The sequence below is a fragment of the Pseudorca crassidens genome, chromosome 1 (genome assembly GCF_039906515.1).
Source record: "Pseudorca crassidens isolate mPseCra1 chromosome 1, mPseCra1.hap1, whole genome shotgun sequence".
NCBI classification, from domain to species: domain Eukaryota; kingdom Metazoa; phylum Chordata; class Mammalia; order Artiodactyla; family Delphinidae; genus Pseudorca; species Pseudorca crassidens.
Genome location: NC_090296.1, coordinates 130,948,349 through 130,967,750, shown reverse-complemented (window position 1 = coordinate 130,967,750; position 19,402 = coordinate 130,948,349). Strand labels below are relative to the sequence as shown.

Sequence of the window (19,402 nt, the reverse complement as noted above, 5' to 3'; positions counted from 1 at the left end):
TTTCTGGGCTCTTTGGGGTCTGAGGTGCATTAGGGAGGATACCTGCTCTGAGGTGAACCTGAAATGATGCCCTAGGCCCCTTTTTAGGCTTTAGAAAGACTGCCCACAGGCTGGACCACAGAGAGAGAAGCAGTGTGTCCCAGCACATTGGTGGTGCCAGGCTGGGGTGCACAGATGCCCCCTTAACCAGGCTGTGTCCTCCGAAAAGGTGCAGGGTGAGGGTCACAGCCCCGACCAAGTGGGTACCCCTGTGGGTTTTCTCAGACCCCCTCTCTCTGCAGGGTGCTTGTGGATGCTGCCGTAGTGGCAAAGGACACAGTTGTGTGCGGCTTTGAGAACGAAAAGCTGGAGTGGTGCCTGGCTGTCTGGAGGGGCTGGGGCACCCGGGAGTTTGACATTTTCTACCAGTCCTATGAGGAGCTGGGCCGGCTGGAGAATTGCATGCGGAAGAGAAGGTAATTCCTGTGAAATGAGCATTTCTCGGACCTGGACAGCATGGGCCAGCAGCCTGACCTCTCCACCTGCAGCCTGCAGCCCTCTAAAGACCCAGGAGGCAGACTGGGTTCTCCTCTGAACCACTTGCTGCTAAGAAGTGCTGAGAAGTTCCCACCCCGCCCAGGTTGGGGGGGTTGAGGGTTCTCCTATCCTAGGGCTGAGTTCCCTGGATACCCCCATCCCCCCAATGCTGGTTTTACAGCCCAAGGGAAGATGGTGGGGTCTGATTGGGCCAAAGTCCACCTGCCTCTTCCATCCACTCTCAGGGCTGGGCTGGGTCACACGAAGTGGGGCTGGGCCTTGCTGGCATAATGGGCCTCCCCACTTTCACCCCCAGGTCTGGGGTGGAATTACACTAGGGGCTCTCAGTTGGGGAGCAGTTCGGGGCAGGGAGGGAGGAGGGCTGTGACCCCTGCCCCTTCCCCCGGTGGCTCACAGGCTCTCAGCACATTTCTCAAGCTCCTGAGTCCCCGGGGCCCGGGGCCCCGCTCAGGCAGGCTGAGATCAGATGTCCCCGCTTGGGAAAGTCTCTGTGTGAAAAGCCTTAGAAGGACCCCAGCGAGGAGCACTGCCCAATCTGGGGAATGAATGAGTTTCTTTAAGTGACAGGGCTGGAAAGCCAAGAGCCAACACAGGGCCGAGAGCACCAACTCAGCCTTTACATTCCTCTCCTGTCGACAGAAGGCAGAGAGACTCAATCATCAGGACTCGAGAAAGGGCCTGTGTTTACAGCTTTGTGAAATAAATTTGGATGCAGCTGGAGCATAAACCCTGTTTGCACATAATAATCTTGTTTATCACTTTAACAAGTTAAGTCATATCTCAATGGTTAGGACTCTGTGAAATCACATCGTATGAGGCTTATATCAAATTATGTATTTACTACGCAACACATACAGCAGAGTAAAAAAGTGAAATTGTTAACAGGGTGATGTATGGGTATGATGGCAAGAACTTTCATAAATTGCGCACACACTTGCATGTACGTACCTATGCACAAATGTTCACATCGTTATCAAGAGTAACCATTTGAGGCTGCTAAACCCAGAACAGGAGTGTGAATGTGAGATCATCCTCCAGTACAAGCTGTTGACCTTTTTCTAAAATTAAATTATAAAAATCAAACAAGATTTTGCTTGTGTATGTGGGCAAATGTGATTCCTTTCATCTCAAGAGTGAAGTCATGGCTTTCTGTCTGTAGAGTACATGTAATAACAGCGCAGACTCTTCCCACCCAGGCCCACTCACTGCCCCAGTGGAAGGGGCAGCCCCTCCTTGGCCCATGGCAAGGCTGCCCCTAAGCAGTTTCTGTGGGCAGAGATGGGCTGTGGTCTCCCCACTTCCTTTTAGTGGCCTCAGGGGGACTAAGGGTCTGAGCCTCCCCATGTCACAGCCATTGGCCCCTCAGCAGTTTCTTGGAGGTCACCACTCCCCCTTTCTTCTCATCTTCGCACCCGATAGCTGCCTAGTTAACTTCTCAAATGCAAACTGGGTCCTACGCCTCCTCTGCCCCAAACCTATGGTTCACATCCCCCGCAGCCAGACTGCTCTGAGACACTCAGGGCCCCACGATCGGGCCCCAGCCTGCCTTTCCACACTCGCCCAGCCCCAGGACTAGCACAAGCTGCAGTGAGTGAGGGCAGGAGCTCAGCTCGTGGCCTCTCAGAGCCAGCTGAGGGGGCTTCTTCACGAACTTAGAAACCATACGGAAATGGTCCATGAACTTGAATACCTAAAACTTAGACACTTAAGTGGAAAAATTACCACAAACTCAAAAGGTGGACAATCAGGAAAAATATATTTGTAACAAAAATGAGAGACAAATAGTTGGTTTATCTTTTAAACGAAGAGTTTGTACCTATCAATGAAAAAGAGAAAACGTGAGAGGAAAACAGGTAGAGGATATAACACTCAACCTCACCCAACAGTAAGATGATAGTCATGGAGACAAAAATAAAATGCTATTTATGGCCCTCATGTTGGCATCCACATGGAGCTCTGAGGGCACCAGGCAGAAGGACCAGCACCCGCAGAGGCCCTGTGGTGGGATGAGCTGCTCTGCTGGAGGGCAGGTGAGAAGTGGGTGTGGCTGGAGCATTTGGTGGGAAGGGAGATTGCGGGGAGGGCGGACAAGGCATAGCATCAGAGGCGTGGGTACCCATCGAAGCAACTGGGGTATTAGCAGGGGTATTCGATGATCTATTTTTTTATTTTTATTTTTTAATTAATTAATTAATATATATATATATTTTTTTGGCTGCACTGGGTCTTTTTTGCTGCAGGCGAGCTTTCTCTATTTGCAGCAAGCGGGGATTACTTACTCTTTGTTGCGGTCCGCGGGCTTCTCATTGCCGTGGCTTCTCTTGTCATAGAGCACAGGCTCTAGGGCATGCAGTCTTCAGTAGTTGTGGTGCGCGGGCTTCAGTAGTTGTGGCTCACAGGCCCTAGAGCGCAAGCTCAGTAGTTGTGGCACACGGGCTTAGTTGCTCCACGGTATATGGGATTTTCCCCGACCATGGATTGAACCCGTGTCCCCTTCACTGGCAGGCAGATTCTCAGCCACTGCGCCACCAGGGAAGTCCCTGATCTAACTGTCTTTAAAAATCACTTTGGCTGCTGAGTGGAGGATGGACTAAAGGGGAGGCACTCTACAATGGGGCTGCTCCTTCAAGGGCATTTGGGCTGTATCTACCTAAATTTCAAACACACATACCCCAAGACCTTACCTTAGCAGTCCCACTAAATATTTGATCCTTAACTTCTGTGAAAATGTTCCAAGATATAGAACAAGGATGTCACTGCAACATTGCTTATAATGGTCCCAAACAAGTGACAGCCTAAACCTCTATCAGGAGGGAAGTTGTATAATACCTGTATCTCCAATAGTGCCATACTCTGCAGCCTTTCAGAGACGGGGCAGTGCTAATGGTGCTGGTCTGACGTGTCCTCTGAGGTATAATAAATGCGTTGTTTTTATAAAAAGCAACTTGAAGTACAGTGTGTATAGAGTTACTACTTGCATTAAAAAAAAAAAAAAGTTGTACAGCTATATGTGCATGCACAGGGAAAATATCCTTGAGGATGCCCAGGAATCAGGTAGACATTTGTTGCCCCTGGGGAGGAGAACTGAGGAGTAAGCCCTTTATTTTTACTTTATACCTTCCTCGGCACTGTTTGAATTGTAAAATAGCCTTCTTAGGAAGGCTAAGCCAGGCTGGACCCAGGAAGGGCACACCTTGGCTTTGGTGTCAAGAGGTAATGGGAAGCCCCCTTATGTCCCCTCTCCTCCGTGGAGGCACCTGATCCCATCGAGGGGGTCAGGTTCCAGGGGCAGGGCCAACAGTCTGTCATGTCCTTCTGACCCCGGGGCCATGGCTGAACCAGAACTCACCCTGGCTGTCTTGCGGATGCAGGCAGAGTTCTGGGCTGAGGGCCGGGCAGAGGGACAGGCATGATGGGCTGGGGACAGTTGACCAAGATCAGTGGGCTCTGACCCCATTCCACTCTTGCCAAGAGCACATCCAGCCCAGTTGCAGGTCAGACTCCTCCCCTAGCGGAGGGCAGCCCAGCCTCTTCCTGCCCTGCACCTGGGAAGCAGCAGCCTTTCTGATGACTGGTTACCAGCTGCACCACCACCACCTTCCAGCACCACCGATTGCTCAGACCTGCAGAGTCTCTGCAAGGACCCTGCCTCGTGGCAGGGGGGCGGGGGGAGCACACCAGACCCCACCTCCCTACACAGCGCCTTCGAGGCTGGGAGTACATCCTCGAATCCTGCAAAAAGCATTCAGTGAGCCCCAAAGGGGATGCGAGGTGACACACAAACTCCCCCAAGGCTCAGGAAAACCAGGAAACATGGAAATCCTGCCCTGGAAGGATCCACATCTTCCAGCATGTCAGGGCCTGGGGCCTCAAGTTCTCTGCATCCCTTAGTACCTGACACTGTTTCCCACCCTTTGCAGAATGGAGCAGTCAAAGGGAAATGGAGGGGGTGTATTAGTTATAACAGCACTTGGAGAATCACAGAAACTGCTCACTGCACCCACTTCTGCTCAGTAACAGACCCTGCTTTTGTTGGTGCATCAGCTCCCAGCCTCCCTTACAGGGAGCGGTGGCCCTGGGACTGAGCTCAGCCAGGGACAGTGTGGAGATGTCTGAGTAGGGCTTGGGGAAGGTCCATCAAAGGGCTGACTCATCAGGAGCCTCTTTGACCCTGCCCCTGCCTCCCTGGTCCTTGCTGGAGCAAGAGGGCAGGGCTCCCCTGGGGGTGCAGGGAGGGCCTGGGAGAGTGATAGAGAGGCAGCCCTCCACGCCAGCCCTGGCTGCCTCCCTTCAGGCTCCTTGTCACCTCCTAGACAAGGAAAGTACTTTCTTGTTTAAGAAAATATTTTCCAGCTCTCTGTTACTAGGAGCCAAATGCAATTCATAAACTTTCAGGTACATTTTCCACTAGCCGAAACACAGCCCTGAGACCTAACAGGTAATGACCTGGAGCTGGTCCTAACAAGCATCTGTTCAACTTTGGGCAGAGGGACCTGAGCAACAAGGGACTGGAACATTCTGTGGCCAGACAAGCCTGAGAGCTTACTTCTGCATCGTGAGCGTTGGGTATGGCCTGTAGATCTTGTCCCTGGAGCAACCACAGTTACAGAGGTGGGTCTGGGGCTTCATCCTAGTTGTCCAAACGCCAAAACTAAGGCTGTGGCATCCTGCAAGTTTAAACCTTCTACCCCAGGCAAGCTACCCCTCCCCTGTGGCTCTGTTTCCTACTCCGTGACATGGCCATGACAGGTCTTACCCTCCGTCAGGTTTGGTTCGGGACAAAGAGAGATAAGTATGTGACAGTCCAGCCCCACTCCTGACCTAGGGCCAAGACTCCCTCCCTGCCCCCCAGTCATGATTACCATGTCCCCTACCTGGGATGGGTACCCAGGACCCTCACCCAGGGGGACACAAAAGTCCTCTCTGCGAACTGCTTAAGGGAAACACAAGTGGTTCTGTTCCTGTGAAACAGCCCAACTTTAAGAATAAATCTGTTTTTTTCTGAAGTATCAAGAAGACTTCTCCTAACACCTTTATTTGAGAATTGAGTTAAGGTGTAACACACATCACAATAGATGAAAGCTGGTGTATGGATGTTAAGAAGGCAATAGGAGGGCTTCCCTGGTGGCACAGTGGTTGAGAGTCCGCCTGCCGATGCAGGGGACATGGGTTCACGCCCCACTCCGGGAAGATCCCACATGCCGCGGAGCGGCTGGGCCCGTGAGCCATGGCTGCTGAGCCTGCGCGTCCGGAGCCTGTGCTCCGCAACGGGAGAGGCCACAACACTGAGAGGCCCACGTACCGCAAAAAAAAAAAAAAAAGAAGGCAATAGGAATGTTTAGGAGTCCTGTTGGGAGCACATACTTTAAAAAATGAAATAGGAGTAATGAATAGGCACACAAATAAAATAAAATAAATTTCCACTTTGCCATCCATGGTCTGTGTCATCCTCAAGGCAATCACCAATGCTCCCCAATCTTCTGGGCCTGTGATCTGGCTGCATCTTGCACCCCCAGCCTTCAGGAGAGACCGTGTGACTAGTTCTGGCAAACAGGGCATGGGGTGAGTGGAAGGAGTGCCCATCACCTGGTGTGAGAGCACTGCATTATCTGTGTGAGACCCTCCAGGGTGCTCCCCACTCTGTCTCCAGGACCTGCAGCTATAGTTGGTCGTTGTTCAATCAGCCTGAGTCCTGGAGAGGTGACTCAGAGTGCCCCAACACCCCGCCATGGACACAGAGCAAGAGCAAGAAGTGAACCTTGTGGTTTGTTACCCAAGTTCACCTGGCCATCCTGCTTGATACAGGATGCCGACGTCCCATGCCCACCCCCCCCAGCAAACTCATACGTGGGTATCACGCCCTTGGCACCAGGCTCCACGGTGCTGTCCACTCTGCCTTGCTGTCTTCCCCAGACTGAGAGCTTCTCGAGAAAAGGGACAGGCAGGAGAGGTCTAAATGGGCAAAAAAGGCTCATCCTAAAAGAAAGGTAAGGCATGGGGGAACAGCACAATAATTTGTGAAACTGGGAACATCCATGTGATATCACAGCCTTCAGCTGTGAGACCAAGAGTTGGGACACTTGGTTGCCTTGAGAGGTGAGTCAGATAGCTAGGATGGGCTTTTTAAATCATGAGTGTTACTTATTTAAAAAGTAAATCAAAACTAGTATATAAAATCGTCAAAAACATTTTGGAGCTCTGTCATTAAAAGTGACTTATATAGTAGCCCTTTCATACATCACCATTCTCACATACGCCTCTAGCTCTTAGATCTGGACCTACTGCACTTCTCCACCAAAATGAAGCAGGGCTCTTTGGAAGGCAGCTGATTCCATGTCTGCACACACTCACACACATACGCACAGACACACAAACACATGAACATACAAACACACACACAAAAGCATACACACACTATTTAAATAGAATGGACTTGAGGCAAGCTGGATATCCAAGGATTTCAGGGGTAGTATTCAAAGGACAAAGGGGTCCACCTTAAAGGGAGGGGCTCACTCAGGCTGAGTTGTGGTGATATGTTAACTAGTTAACTGAATAGTACGTGTTAGGGAAGCATTGACCAAAACCACCCACCTTGACCAGGCACAGTGATAACCACTTGCGTCAGCTGTCTTACAACAGGAGGTCCTGATAAGGAACATGGTGCTGCCACCAAAAACCAGGAGAATATGGGAGGGGCTGAAAGGAGGAAGGAGATACCAGTCCATATGTCCTACCAATCTCCCAGAATCCTTCTTTCTGGAATCCATCTTGGCTGAGATGTGAGCGCCACCAGGAAGAACCCTGAGTCAGACTGTGGGCCAAGCAAAATGGCAAGAGACAACCCAGAAACTAACCCCATTACCATAAAACCTGAGACTGTGAGCCACATGGCAGATTAGTTCTCCTGGGTTTCCTTACCCTGCTGCTCTCTGCCCAGGCACCCCTTCCCAATAAAGTCTTTTGCTTTGTCAGCACATGTCTCCTCGGACAATTCATTTCCGAGTGTTAGACAAGAGCCCACTCTTGGGCCCCGGAAGGGGTCCCACTTCCTGCAACACAAGTTGTAAAAAGTTGGAATGATACTGTTACTAAGTCCAAGCTTGCTCTGCTCACCACACGACAAGCCAACAAGTCGGAGATGAGCTGTTGAGGCAAGGAAGACAACTTTATTTGGAAAGCTGGCAGACTAAGAAGATGGTGGGCTAGGGTCCCCAAAAACCATCTTATCAGGGTCTGGATGCCAGTTTCTTTTATAGAATCAGAGAGCGAGAGGCAGTGGGGAAGTAAAGTAAAAAGGGCCATCAGCCTTGCGAAACATCTCCTGGGGGGACCAGCCTCAGTGAAGGGATGTGTTAATTTCTTCTTTCTTGCAGCCATTCACATGTGGGCAGGATCAGATTGTCTCCCTGTGAGCTGAACAGAGGCACTTTAACATTCTGGCAGAGGGGCAGGCTTCCCTGAGGCAGGGTATGATTATAATAACAAAAGCAACGAAAAGCAAAGTTAAAGTCAAAGAAACAGATCCAACATGGAGTCCGATTTAGCTCTTCCCAGTTACAATTCCCCACTGTCAATATCCATTCCACAATCTTGTAGGATAAGGGGCAATGACCACTCTTAGCTACTTCCTGCTGTGTAGGGGCAGTGATGGGTGATCGTGGAATGGAATTCATCAGCGCTGGGCAGGGGATAATTCTTAGAATTTTTAGTAAATAGTACAATTCTCAATTATTTGGACCTGATGCTGTGCTATTCAGTAGAACAGGATTAAACAAGTAGATGGACCCATCCTTCTCCATCTATAAGGAAATTGCAATCTCAACACATCCTTTTTGAAGAGCAACCTTTAGTCTTCTAAGGGTTCACAAACCCACTGCTCTCCAAGCCTCTCAGGAGTTGGGTCGTCTTCTGATGATGGTGGTGCAGCTTTAATCCAAATATGATGAATCCAAGGTTTTATCCCAGCCAATTTGACAGATTAATGCATGGTGAGTAATACCACATGTGGTCCTGTCCACCTTGCAGTCAGCTGGTGCTCAGGCCCTTGTTCTCTCCAGGTTTTAAGGAGGACTCGATCTCTGGGTCAGAAAGGATGCAAAGCTACCTCAGTTGGATAGGCAGATCTGCTGGAAGCAAACTCATGAACAGAGGTTAGTATAGTGCCCAAAGCTTTAACATAATTAGCAACAGCTATGTCTTTCAGAGCATTTACAGATTCCCCTGCCCGGGCAGACACCTAGAATGGCCTACCATACAATATTTCATAGGGGCTTAATTTAACCCTGCTTCTGGAAGCCACTCTGATCCATAACAGGGTAACTGGCAATGCCTTATCCTAAGTTATATTAGCCTCTTGACATATGTCAGCAATGCTCCTTTTCAACGTATGATTCATTTTCTCAGATTTTCCTGTTGATTGTGGTCTCCAGGATGAATGTAACTTCCTATTAATTTGCAGTGCTTTAGCCACTTATTGGGTTATGCTAGAGACAAAAGCAGGTCCATTATCACTCTGGAGGGTGTTAGGTAGTCCAAACTGGGGAATAATTTCCTTAAGGAGGACTTTAACCACTTGGGAGGCTTTTTCTGTCTGGGTGGGATATGCTTCCACCCATCCTGAAAAAGTGTCCACACACACCAACAGGTATCTGAAGTTTCCCTCAATTTAAGGTATTTGAGTAAAGTCTATTTGCCAGTCCTCTGTGAGGCAGGTCGCTCTGTGCTGGGGCCCCATCTGGGGAGGTCTGACAACAGTTTTAGGGTTATTTTTAGAACAAATCATACAATTCCGAGTGACTCGCTGGATGGTCTTTTGTAGGTGAGTTCCCATTATATAATTTTAAATCCATTGCAGGAGGCATCTCTCCCATAATGGGTACTGTCATGAATGTGCTTCAGCACAGTGTCCAAGAGGGCCTCAGGAATCAAAACAGTTCCTAGTGCATTACATTTCCAGCCAGGTGAGTTACGGTCAAGAGTGAAACCCCACTCCTTGGCCCTCTCCTGTTCTTTTCTGAATACACTGGCTGATATTTTGACAAGTCAATCTGCGGAAGAAGTGACCCTATCATGGCTTGATAATTACCTTTCTTTGCTGCTTTCTTTGCAGCTTGGTCAGCTAACCAGGTGCCCTTTATTGTGTGAGTCTCACCCTTCTGGTGGCCTGGGCAGTGCATTACGGCCACTTGTGAGGGATTATGGACTGCTTCTAATAGTGACAGGATTTCAGAAGCATGTTTTGTGCCTTTATTGTTTGAAGTGAGAAGCCTCCTTCCTTTCCAGATCGCCCCCTGAGCATGCACCACAGAAAATGCATAGCGAGAGTCTGTATATATTTACTCGCTTCCCTTTAGCGAGGAGCAGGGCTCTTGTCAGAGCAATGATTTCTGCCTTCTGAGCTGAGCTCCCCGGGGGCAGGGCTTTTGCTTCAACAATCCTTTTAAGTGTTACCACCTGGCTTGTGGTTATATACCCGTCATGTCGCCTACCTTTGTCCATGAAGCTGCTTCCATCGGTGAACAATTCCATATCTGGCTCAGCCAAGGGTAGGTCCATTAAGTCTGGTCTGCTAGAGTACACTAGCTCAATGACGTGTAGGCAGTCATGCTCTGGGGATTGTGCAGCATCAATCAGGAGCAATGTGGCTGGATTTAGGGCTGAAGTGACTTGAAGTCTTACGTTGGGATTGTCCAGGAGAACGGCTTGGTACTTTCCCATTCTCCCAAAAGTCAGCCAATAGGCCCCTTTCTGTTCCAGCAAAGAAAGGACATGGTGAGGAACATACACAGTGGTGGGTTGCCCTAGGGTAGACTTCTCAGCTTCCTGAAATCTGTCACAAGTAGCTGCTACAGCTTGAAGGCCAGGAGGCCACCCCTTAATAGTCTGTTCTAGTTGTTTTGAGAAGTAAGCAACAGGTCGGGGGATATTCCTCAGAGTTTGAATTAACACCCCAAAGCTTATGCCTTGTCTCTCATGTACATACAGTTTGAAAGGTTTCTTTAAGTCTGGTAGTCCCAAAGCCAGGGCTGAGACTAACTTCGTTTTTATCGTTTCAAAGGCTGTTTGGCACTCTTTAGTCCAAGTAAGGGGCTCAAGATCATGTCCCTTCAGTGCCTCATAGAGGGGCTTTACGATGAGCCCATTGCTTGGGATCCAAATCCGACAGAACCCTGCCATTCCCAGAAAGCCTCTCAGTTGTCTGTGGGTCTTGGATGCTCCTAAGCCTGCAATTGCCTGCTTTCTGTCAGGCAAAAGATCCTGCTGTCCTTGAGAGAGGACAAAGCCCAGATACGTGACTTGCTGTTTGCATATCCGGGCCTTTTTCTGGGAGACCTTATATCCACAATTAGCCAAATAGTTCAGGGTTCTGATAGTATTTTGTAGACATTTATCGTATGTAGGGCTCACTATGTGCAAGTCGTCCACATATTGGAGCAAGAGTCCTTCGTCCAATATTAAGTCTCTAAGGTCTCTAGACAACGTCTCCCCAAACAAGGTAGGGGAATTCTTAACTCCTTGAGTCAGGACTGTCCAACAATACTGTTGGACTACCTGCGTTTCTGGGTCTTGCCATTCAACAGCAAATAGCTGCTGTGATTCTTCTACAATAAGAATGCAGAAAAAAGCATCTTTCAAGTCCAAGACTGAGAACCAGCCGTATTCTCCCAGAATAGTTGTGAGCAGAGTGTATGGATTAGGCAGTACAGGGTGTAAGTCTTGGACTACTTCATTAATAGCCCTCAAGTCTTGGACAAAGCGATACTCTGCTGAGTTTGGCTTTTTGACCGGAAAGATAAGGGTGTTATATGGGGACCTGCAAGGTCTAATCAGTCCTGTTTTCAAAAACTTCTCCAGGATTGGCTGAATTCCCTTTTTTTTTTTTTTTTGCGGTACGCGGGCCTCTCACTGTTGTGGCCTCTCAGGTTGCGGAGCACGGGCTCCGGACGCGCAGGCTCAGCGGCCATGGCTCACAGGCCTAGCCGCTCCGCAGCATGTGGGATCTTCCCGGACTGGGGCACGAACCTGTGTCCCCTGCATCGGCAGGCAGACTCCCAACCACTGCGCCACCAGGGAAGCCCTGAATTCCCTTTTGAGCCTTTTGTTTCAAAGGATATTGTTTTAGATTAGGTGTTTTTGGCCTTCCCCGGAGTGCCATCAGCTCACACTTCCAGCCTTACCTTTTCGTAGACCTCTGTGGGAAAAAGCCCTGTCTCCTTCTCTGGGGTTTCCATGAGTACCATTTGTAGGCTTAAAGTGTGCTCCGGTGGGACCCTGATGTCAAGCTGTTCTGGCGAAAAGGTTACTTGAGTGTTTAATTTACAAAGGAGATCTTGTCGCAGAAGGGGAATTGGACACTCTGGCATATATAAGAAGCTATGTCCCCCAGTTGGCATTCTAGAGCTTATAGAAACAAATGGTTCTCTACTTCTCCAGAAACTCCCATGACCAAGATAGACTGAGATGTTTTCTGTGCCACCTTGGTGTTTACCACAGAATATGTGACACCCATATCTATTAGAAAGTCAATCAACTTGTTCCCCACTGTCAATGTTACCCAGGGGTCTTGTGGGGAAATTAGAATCAGACGCCTCAGGTCCAAGGACCTCTTCATTCATTATCAGATTGCTCCTCTCTTTCTACCATATGAGAGGCTCCTGTCTTCTATTATTCTTTCATCAAGGGCATTTTCTTTTCCAATGCCCTTCCTCCTTGCAGTAAGCACATTGCTCCTTCCCCAGTGGTGTCTTACCTTCCTTTAGGTTACTCACCTTCTGGGAATTCAATGCTGCTGCCAGAAAAGGTACATTCCGTTTTGCATCTTCTTGCTTTTGTCATTGTTCCCTGTTGTTGAATACTTTAAAAGCAACATCTACTAATTGAGAAGGGTTCATTCCAAATACACCATCTAACTTCTGTAATTTTTTCCTAATATCTGGGGTGCTTTGCCCAATGAAAGTCATACATTCTCAGGGGTCTCGGGGTCTGCATCCATGTAGCGCTTATAAGCTTGATAAATCCTTTCCAGGAACTCTGATAGATCCTCATTTGGCTTTTGTTTTATCTCCTGAATCTTGTTTAAGCTCTTTTGTCTAGATACCCCCTTTTGAAGACCCACTAAAACACATCCCCTGTAGTGTTCTAGAAGTGGCATGCCCCCATTATTAGGATCCCAGTGAGGCTCAGCAATAGGGACTGCCAAATTTGCTTCTGGCGTTCCATTTGGACCCACTAAATGGAGCTGGTGCACTTCCTCTCTACCATCCTCCTTTCATCCTCAGTAGTCATTATATTCATAAGAGTGTGAATGTCTGCCCAAGTGGGCTGGTAAGTGGCAAATATTGAGGTGAAAAGTTCAGCCATATGGAGTGGGTCCTCTCAGTAAGCAGGGTTATGGTTTTTCCAGTTAAGCAAATCCTAAGTCGGGAATGGATTCTGCATCCATAGGAGCCCAGCTGGCTGGCCATTTGCATTACAGACTCCTACAGGGTATCAGCGCAAGGGAAATTGCCTTGCTGCGGAAGTTGCTCTCAGTCCAAATTGGGTGCCCTGTCGGGTCTTAGATGGTGATACTAAACCAGGTCCCTCTGCCACCGGGGTTACCATAGAAACTGCTATTCAATCCCCATGAGTGGGGGAAGCAAGAGGTAGTGAAAGGGGTGAATATGTTGGCGCCATAGGGTGGGGCAGTTGGAACAACTGCCAGTGCATGCAGCCTGCTCGGCCAGTGGGGTAGCTGGATGGGCCACAGCGGGTGTTTAAGCACTGGAATAATATGTCCCCACTCTCGTTTCCCCCCCCTTCCCCTTGTAGAACAGGTTCTCCCTTGGGTTTCCTTTCAGACCGTTGTACCATAAGGTGGCAGTCCTCTGACTCCTTCTTCCTGATGCAATAGCATAAATGCTTCTACATATGGAATCTGACCTCTTTTCCCTGCTCTTTTGCAAAACACTTCTAACTGCCAGATCGTATGATAATTGAGTGAGCCATTCAGGGGCCCGTCGTTCTTCTGATCCTAACATATATTGGGTCCATACCCTATTACAATAGTATATCATGTCTTTCTTAGTCATAGGCTCATAGCTATGTTTTGCCCATTTATCTAATATATGCCCCAAAGGGCTATCCTTCAGGATAGATGGAGTATTTCCCTTTTTGATAAGTTTGATAACACCAAAACATGAAAGACGCAGACAAATTCCAACACAAAAAGCACAAACAAATTCTAGCATCAATGCACACAAAACCAAAAGAAAACCAAGACCAAAACCGACGAACTAGTTCCCAGTGAACCAGTTCCCAAAATCAGGTAGAGTCCAACAACAATTCCCCTCTCCAACAGGGTACCCCGACCAAACTGGCTTGTCCCGTAAAGGAAAAGCCCAAATTGAGGGGGGAATATGTTCCCAGTGTGCACGCCAGAGCGACTTACCGTCCAAAATCAAACTGAGTCCGACGACTCCTAGAAGTTTGTTGGTTCCTTGCTTCAACTGCCAAGCGCTGGGGTAGCTGGTGTCGCTTCAGGGTACTTTGAAGTGAAGATCCTCAGGACAAATGGACCTGGCAGCTGCTAGGGTCTTGCCCCAATATTCCTTGACTGGGGCCAGCTAGCCATGAGCCACAAGGCTCCTGACTGGCTAAGCCAAATTTGTTACCGAGTCCATGCTTGCTCTGCTTGCCGCACGACAGGCCAGTAAATCAGAGACAAGGTGTTGAGGCAAAGAAGACGACTTTATTCAGAAAGCCAGCAGTCTGAGAGATGGAGGGCTAGGGCCCCCAAAAACCATCTTATCAGGGTCTGGATGCCAGTTTCTTTTACAGAATCAGAGAGGGAGAGGCAGTGGGGAAGTAAAGTAAAAAGGGCCATCAGTCTAGCAAAACATCTCCCTGAAGGACCAGCCTCAGTGAGGGGATGTGTTAATTTCTTCTTTCTGGCAGCCATTCACAGGTGGGCAGGGTCAGATTGTCTCCCTGTGAGCTGAAGAGAGGCACTTTAGTTTAACATTCTGCCAGAAGCAGCAGGGTTCCCTGAGGCACGCCATTACGTATGATTATAATAACAAAAGCAACGAAAAGCAAAGGTTAAAGTCAAAGAAACAGATCCAACATGGAGTCCAATTTAGCTCTTCCCTGTTACAATACCAAAAAAAGAAGTTATTTACAGCATGTAAATTGTAGCTGTAATTTAAAAGATAAGTATAATTTATGAGCACTTTTAAAGACAAGTATTATATAAACCGGTATTGGCTCCTTCTAGTAAGTGTAGAATATTAGCTTGTAAAACATTTTTTTGAGCGGCAGCGGCGGCCGCAGCAGCGGGGTCTGCGGGCGGTCGGGGCTCCGGCCGGGGCGGCGGCACCATCTTGTGCCCGGGGCCGGTGGGGAGGCCGGGGAGGGGGCCCCGGGGGTCGCAGGAACGGCTTGGAGTCTGAGGAACTGGAGCCTGAGGAGCTGCTGCTAGAGCCCGAGCCTGAAGAGGAGCCGCCCGGCCCTGTGCCCCCCGCCCCGGGAGCTCCGGGCCCTGGGCCTGGCTCGGGAGCCCCCGGCAGCCAGGAGGAGGAGGAGGAGGAGCCGGGACTGGTCGAGGGTGACCCGGGGGACGGCACCACTGAGGACCTGGAGCTGGAAGCGATCAAAGCTGGAGTCAGGGAGAGGGAGGAAGAAGCTGAGAAGCTAAAGGAGCTACAGAACGAGGTAGAGAAGAAGATGAATATGAGTCCACCTCCAGGCAATGCTGGCCCAGTGATCATGTCCATTGAGGAGAAGATGGAGGCTGATGCCCGTTCCATCTATGTTGGCAATGTGGACTATGGTGCAACAGCAGAAGAGCTGGAAGCACACTTTAATGGCTGTGGTTCAGTCAACCGTGTTACTATACTATGTGACTAATTTAGTGGCCATCCCAAAGGGTTTGCATATATAGAGTTCTCAGACAAAGAGTCAGTGAGGACTTCCTTGGCCTTAGATGAGTCCTTATTTAGAGGAAGACAAATCAAGGTGATCCCAAAACGAACCAACAGACCAGGCATCAGCACAACAGACTGGAGGTTTCCCGCGAGCCCGATACTGTGCCCAGACCACCAACTACAACAGTTCCCGCTCTCGATTCTACATTGGTTTTAACAGCAGGCCCCAGGGTCGTGTCTACAGGGGCCGGGCTAGAGCAACATCATGGTATTCCCCCCACTAAAAAAAGTGTGTATTAGGAGGAGAGAGAGGAAAAAAAGAGGAAAGAAGGAGGAAAAAAAAAAAAGAATTAAAAGAAAAGAAAAAACAGAAGATGACCTTGATGGAAAAAAATATTAAAAAAAAAAAAAAAGATATACTGTGGAAGGGGGGAGCATCCCATAACTAACTGCTGAGGAGGGACCTGCTTTGGGGAGTAAGGGAAGGCCCAGGGAGTGGGGCAGGGGGCTGCTCATTCACTCTGGGGATTCGCCATGGACACGTCTCAACCGCGCAAGCTGCTCCCCCTGTTTCCCTGTCCCCCTTTGCTCCCTTGCGGGCTGCTCAAGGGTAGGTGGGCATGGGTGGTAGGAGGGGTTTTTTTACCCAGGGCTCTGCAAGGACACCAAACTGTTCTGCTTGTTACCTTCCCTCCATCTTCTCCCTAGCTTTCACAGTCCCCTCCTGCCTGTTCCTGTCCTGCCAGGTCTACCACCCACCCCACCCCTCTTTTCTGGCTCCCTGCCCCTCCAGATTGCCTGGTGATCTATTTTGTTTCCTTTTGTGTTTCTTTTTCTGTTTTGAGTGTCTTTCTTTGCAGGTTTCTGTAGCCGGAAGATCTCTGATCTGCTCCCAGCAGCTCCAGTGTAAATTCCCCTTTCCCCTGGGGAAATGCACTACCTTGTTTTGGGGGATTTGGGGGTGTTTTTTGTTTTTCAGTTTTTTGTTTTGTTTTCCTTTACCTTTTTTTCCCTTTTATTTGGAGGGAATGGGAGGAAGTGGGGACAGGGAGGTGGGAGGTGGATTTTGTTTATTTTTTTAGCTCATTTCCAGGGGGTGGGAGTTTTTTATTTAATATGTGTCATGAATAAAGTTGTTTTTGAAAATAAAAAATAATAATAATAAAAAACATTTTTTAAATCTGTGTAAGAGGAAAACACAAACTCAGGAAAAGTCATCTTGAAAGGAGATGACTATTGCCCTTGATGACCAGCTAGAAACAGGGTCTGCCGTGAGTGGTGGGCAGATCCAAGAGGAGAGGGGCCTGCACTCTCACCCTTCTGCCTGGAAAGGAACCTCAAGTTGTCCTTTCTGGAAGATGTGAACAAGATGTGTTTCTCATGATGCTAGCAGAGCAGATCATCATAGCCTGTGGGTGGGACAAATGGCAGTTAAAGAATGCCTCACTTTGGGAGGTGGACTACAAAAAACACAAAGCTTCATGAAAAGCTTGAGCTTGAAATGTCCTACAGATTCAGTGAGCAAACGCTTCATGAAGCTTGTGCAGTCACCTTGGGAGGAGCTGCCAGAAGCCCTGCCCAAGGGAATTATCCACAGCCCAGGTCCTCCATTATCAGCATCTGAGATCTTTTCTCACTGGGGTCTGGAAATAGCATCCTGTGATGTGATTTATAATAAGAAATGTGTATTTAATCTTTGTCTCAGTTTCTGGCACAGAGTTCCTAAAACCCTTGGAATTTCCTATGTGATAAGAGGGATAAAGGTGTCTTTTTTTATGTTAATGAGTGACCTTTGGATGCACCTAAGGGTAGGGACTGGTTGCCAGGAGAACCAACCATGTGATCGATGTGATTAGAGAGTTGGAATTTTCAGTCCCACCTCCTGACCTACAGGGAGGGGAGAAGGGCTACAGTTTGAATTAATCAGGAATGACCCATGATTTAATCAATCATACCTTTGTAATGAAGTCTCCATAAAAACCCAAAAGGACAGAGTTGAAGAGCTTCTGGGTTGGTGAACATATGGAAGTTTGGGGAGGGTGGGTGCACCCAGAGAGGGCATGGAAGCTCCACACTCTTTCCCTGTGCCTTGCCCTATACATTTCTTCCACCTGGCTGTTCTTGAGTTACATACTTTTATAATAAACTGATAATCTAGTAAGTAATATGCTTCTCTGAGTTTTGTGAGCCACTCTACCAAATCAGTCAAACCCAAGGTGGGGCTCATTGGAACCTCCAATCTACAGCCAGTCGGTTAAAAGCGCAGGTGATGACCTGGACTTGCAATTGGCATCTGAAATGTGTGTCAGGGGCAAGGGGATGGCAGTCTTTTAGGAATCTGATGCTATCTCTTGGTAGATAGTGTCAGATTTGAATTGAATTGTAAGACCTCCAGCTGGTGTCAGAGAATTACTTGGTGGTGTAAGGAAACCCCCTTCTCCCATATTAGAGTGCAGAACTCATACGTTGCAACCCTAGAAAGGCTCAGAAACCATAGGAAGAACGATGAATATGAATAAGAAGAAGGTTAGTGCAGAACAAGGAAGAAAAAGGTGAATCTAAGGCAGTAGGTAGCATTTGGATCACAGTTTTATAGTGAGTACAGCACTCGACTGTTAGCATGTTCAAAGCACTGAAGGTGGTCTGTATTTTAGACTTCGATTTTAATTGTTTATAAGTAGGATTCAATAAAATTTAAATAATGTTTAATTGGGGAAAATTGCCAATACTCAGGTGTTATGTGTTAGATATATAAGAAGTGTATTAATATTTAGAGATGGGTTATTTTTGCATGTTTAATAGATTCATGAGCCAGATAAATTGGGCATCAACAATGTACAGACAGTAACATGTGAGCCCAACAGCATGCACATAGCTGGCTCCCAGACTCACACCCAGGAAATGCTCACAATCCCAGAGTTAAATGAAGGCAGAGGGATGGCCATGGAGATGCTTTGGTTTTGCTGTCTTAAAATGCTGGAAATCCCCCATTTCTCTGACCTAGGGGCCAGAAAGATCCAGAGTATGACAACATCATTTCCAAGCCACCCCACTCCAGGATAGACACCCCCACCTTCCCTGCACCCACAAAGGACCCAGAAGAAGTGAGTAGTGGGAAGAAAGATCATCACAGGTGCCTTGCTGGGCACACCTGTGTGATTCTGCAAAGGCAAACCTTCAAGGGGTGACACAGAGCTGCAATTTGGGAGGTCAGGGATGGCCTGACACCATCCCATGGGCCATGCACCTCTAGGACTTCCCTTCCCCACCCTGGGGACTGCAAAAAGGAGACCCAGATGGGAGCCCATGGTCTGCATCATGGCCCACTGTAGGTAGAGTTTTTATATGTGTTCTTATCACCTTAAGATAGGTTGTTATAAGATGTTTTCTGTAAGCCTCCTGGTAACTACAAAGAATAAACCTGTAGTAGATAACACAAAGGTTAAAGAGAAAGAAATCCAAGCATAACATTCCAAAAAAAAAAAATCACCAAATCACAACGAAAGACAGTAAGAGAGGAAGAAAAGAATGAAAGAATGAGGGCTTCCCTGGTGGTGCAGTGGTTGAGAGTCCACCTGCCAATGCAGGGGACACAGGTTCATGCCCCGGTCCAGGAGGATCCCACATGCTGCGGAGCAGCTGGGCCCGTGAGCCATGGCCACTGGGCCTGCACGTCCAGAGCCTGTGCTCTGCAACAGGAGAGGCCACAACAGTGAGAGGCCTGTGTATCACACACACAAAAAAAAAGAATGAAAGAACGACAAAAAAGCTAGAAAATAATGGAAAAGATGGCAATAGTCCTTACCTATCAATAATTACTTTAAATAGAAATATAATATTTTATAAGAACTATAAATGGAGTATAACCTTTAAAATTGTGAATCACTATATTGTACACCTGTAAATTATATAATATTGTACATCAACTATACTTTAAATATATGATTATAGATATAGTATAT

At 48.2% G+C, this 19,402-nt stretch overlaps 1 protein-coding gene and 1 pseudogene across 4 annotated transcripts in view; both read left to right on the top strand.

Moving 5' to 3' along the window:
• The window catches only part of LRRK1 (leucine rich repeat kinase 1), a 123,247-nt gene extending 121,624 nt beyond the window's left edge, over positions 1 to 1,623 (top strand). For 3 of the 4 annotated variants that reach the window (XM_067755850.1, XM_067755853.1, XM_067755847.1), the window contains 2 exons: positions 282 to 455; positions 1,099 to 1,623. In XM_067755850.1, the coding sequence (XP_067611951.1) occupies positions 282 to 455; positions 1,099 to 1,240 (316 nt within the window). In that variant the 3' untranslated portion in view covers positions 1,241 to 1,623. Of the gene's footprint in view, positions 1 to 281 lie in introns of all 4 variants that reach the window. The other variant, XM_067755854.1, reaches the window with a different exon arrangement.
• An 11,339-nt stretch (positions 1,624 to 12,962) lies between these two features.
• LOC137219841 (polyadenylate-binding protein 2 pseudogene) lies at positions 12,963 to 16,239 on the top strand (annotated as a pseudogene).
• Positions 16,240 to 19,402: the final 3,163 nt, after the last annotated feature.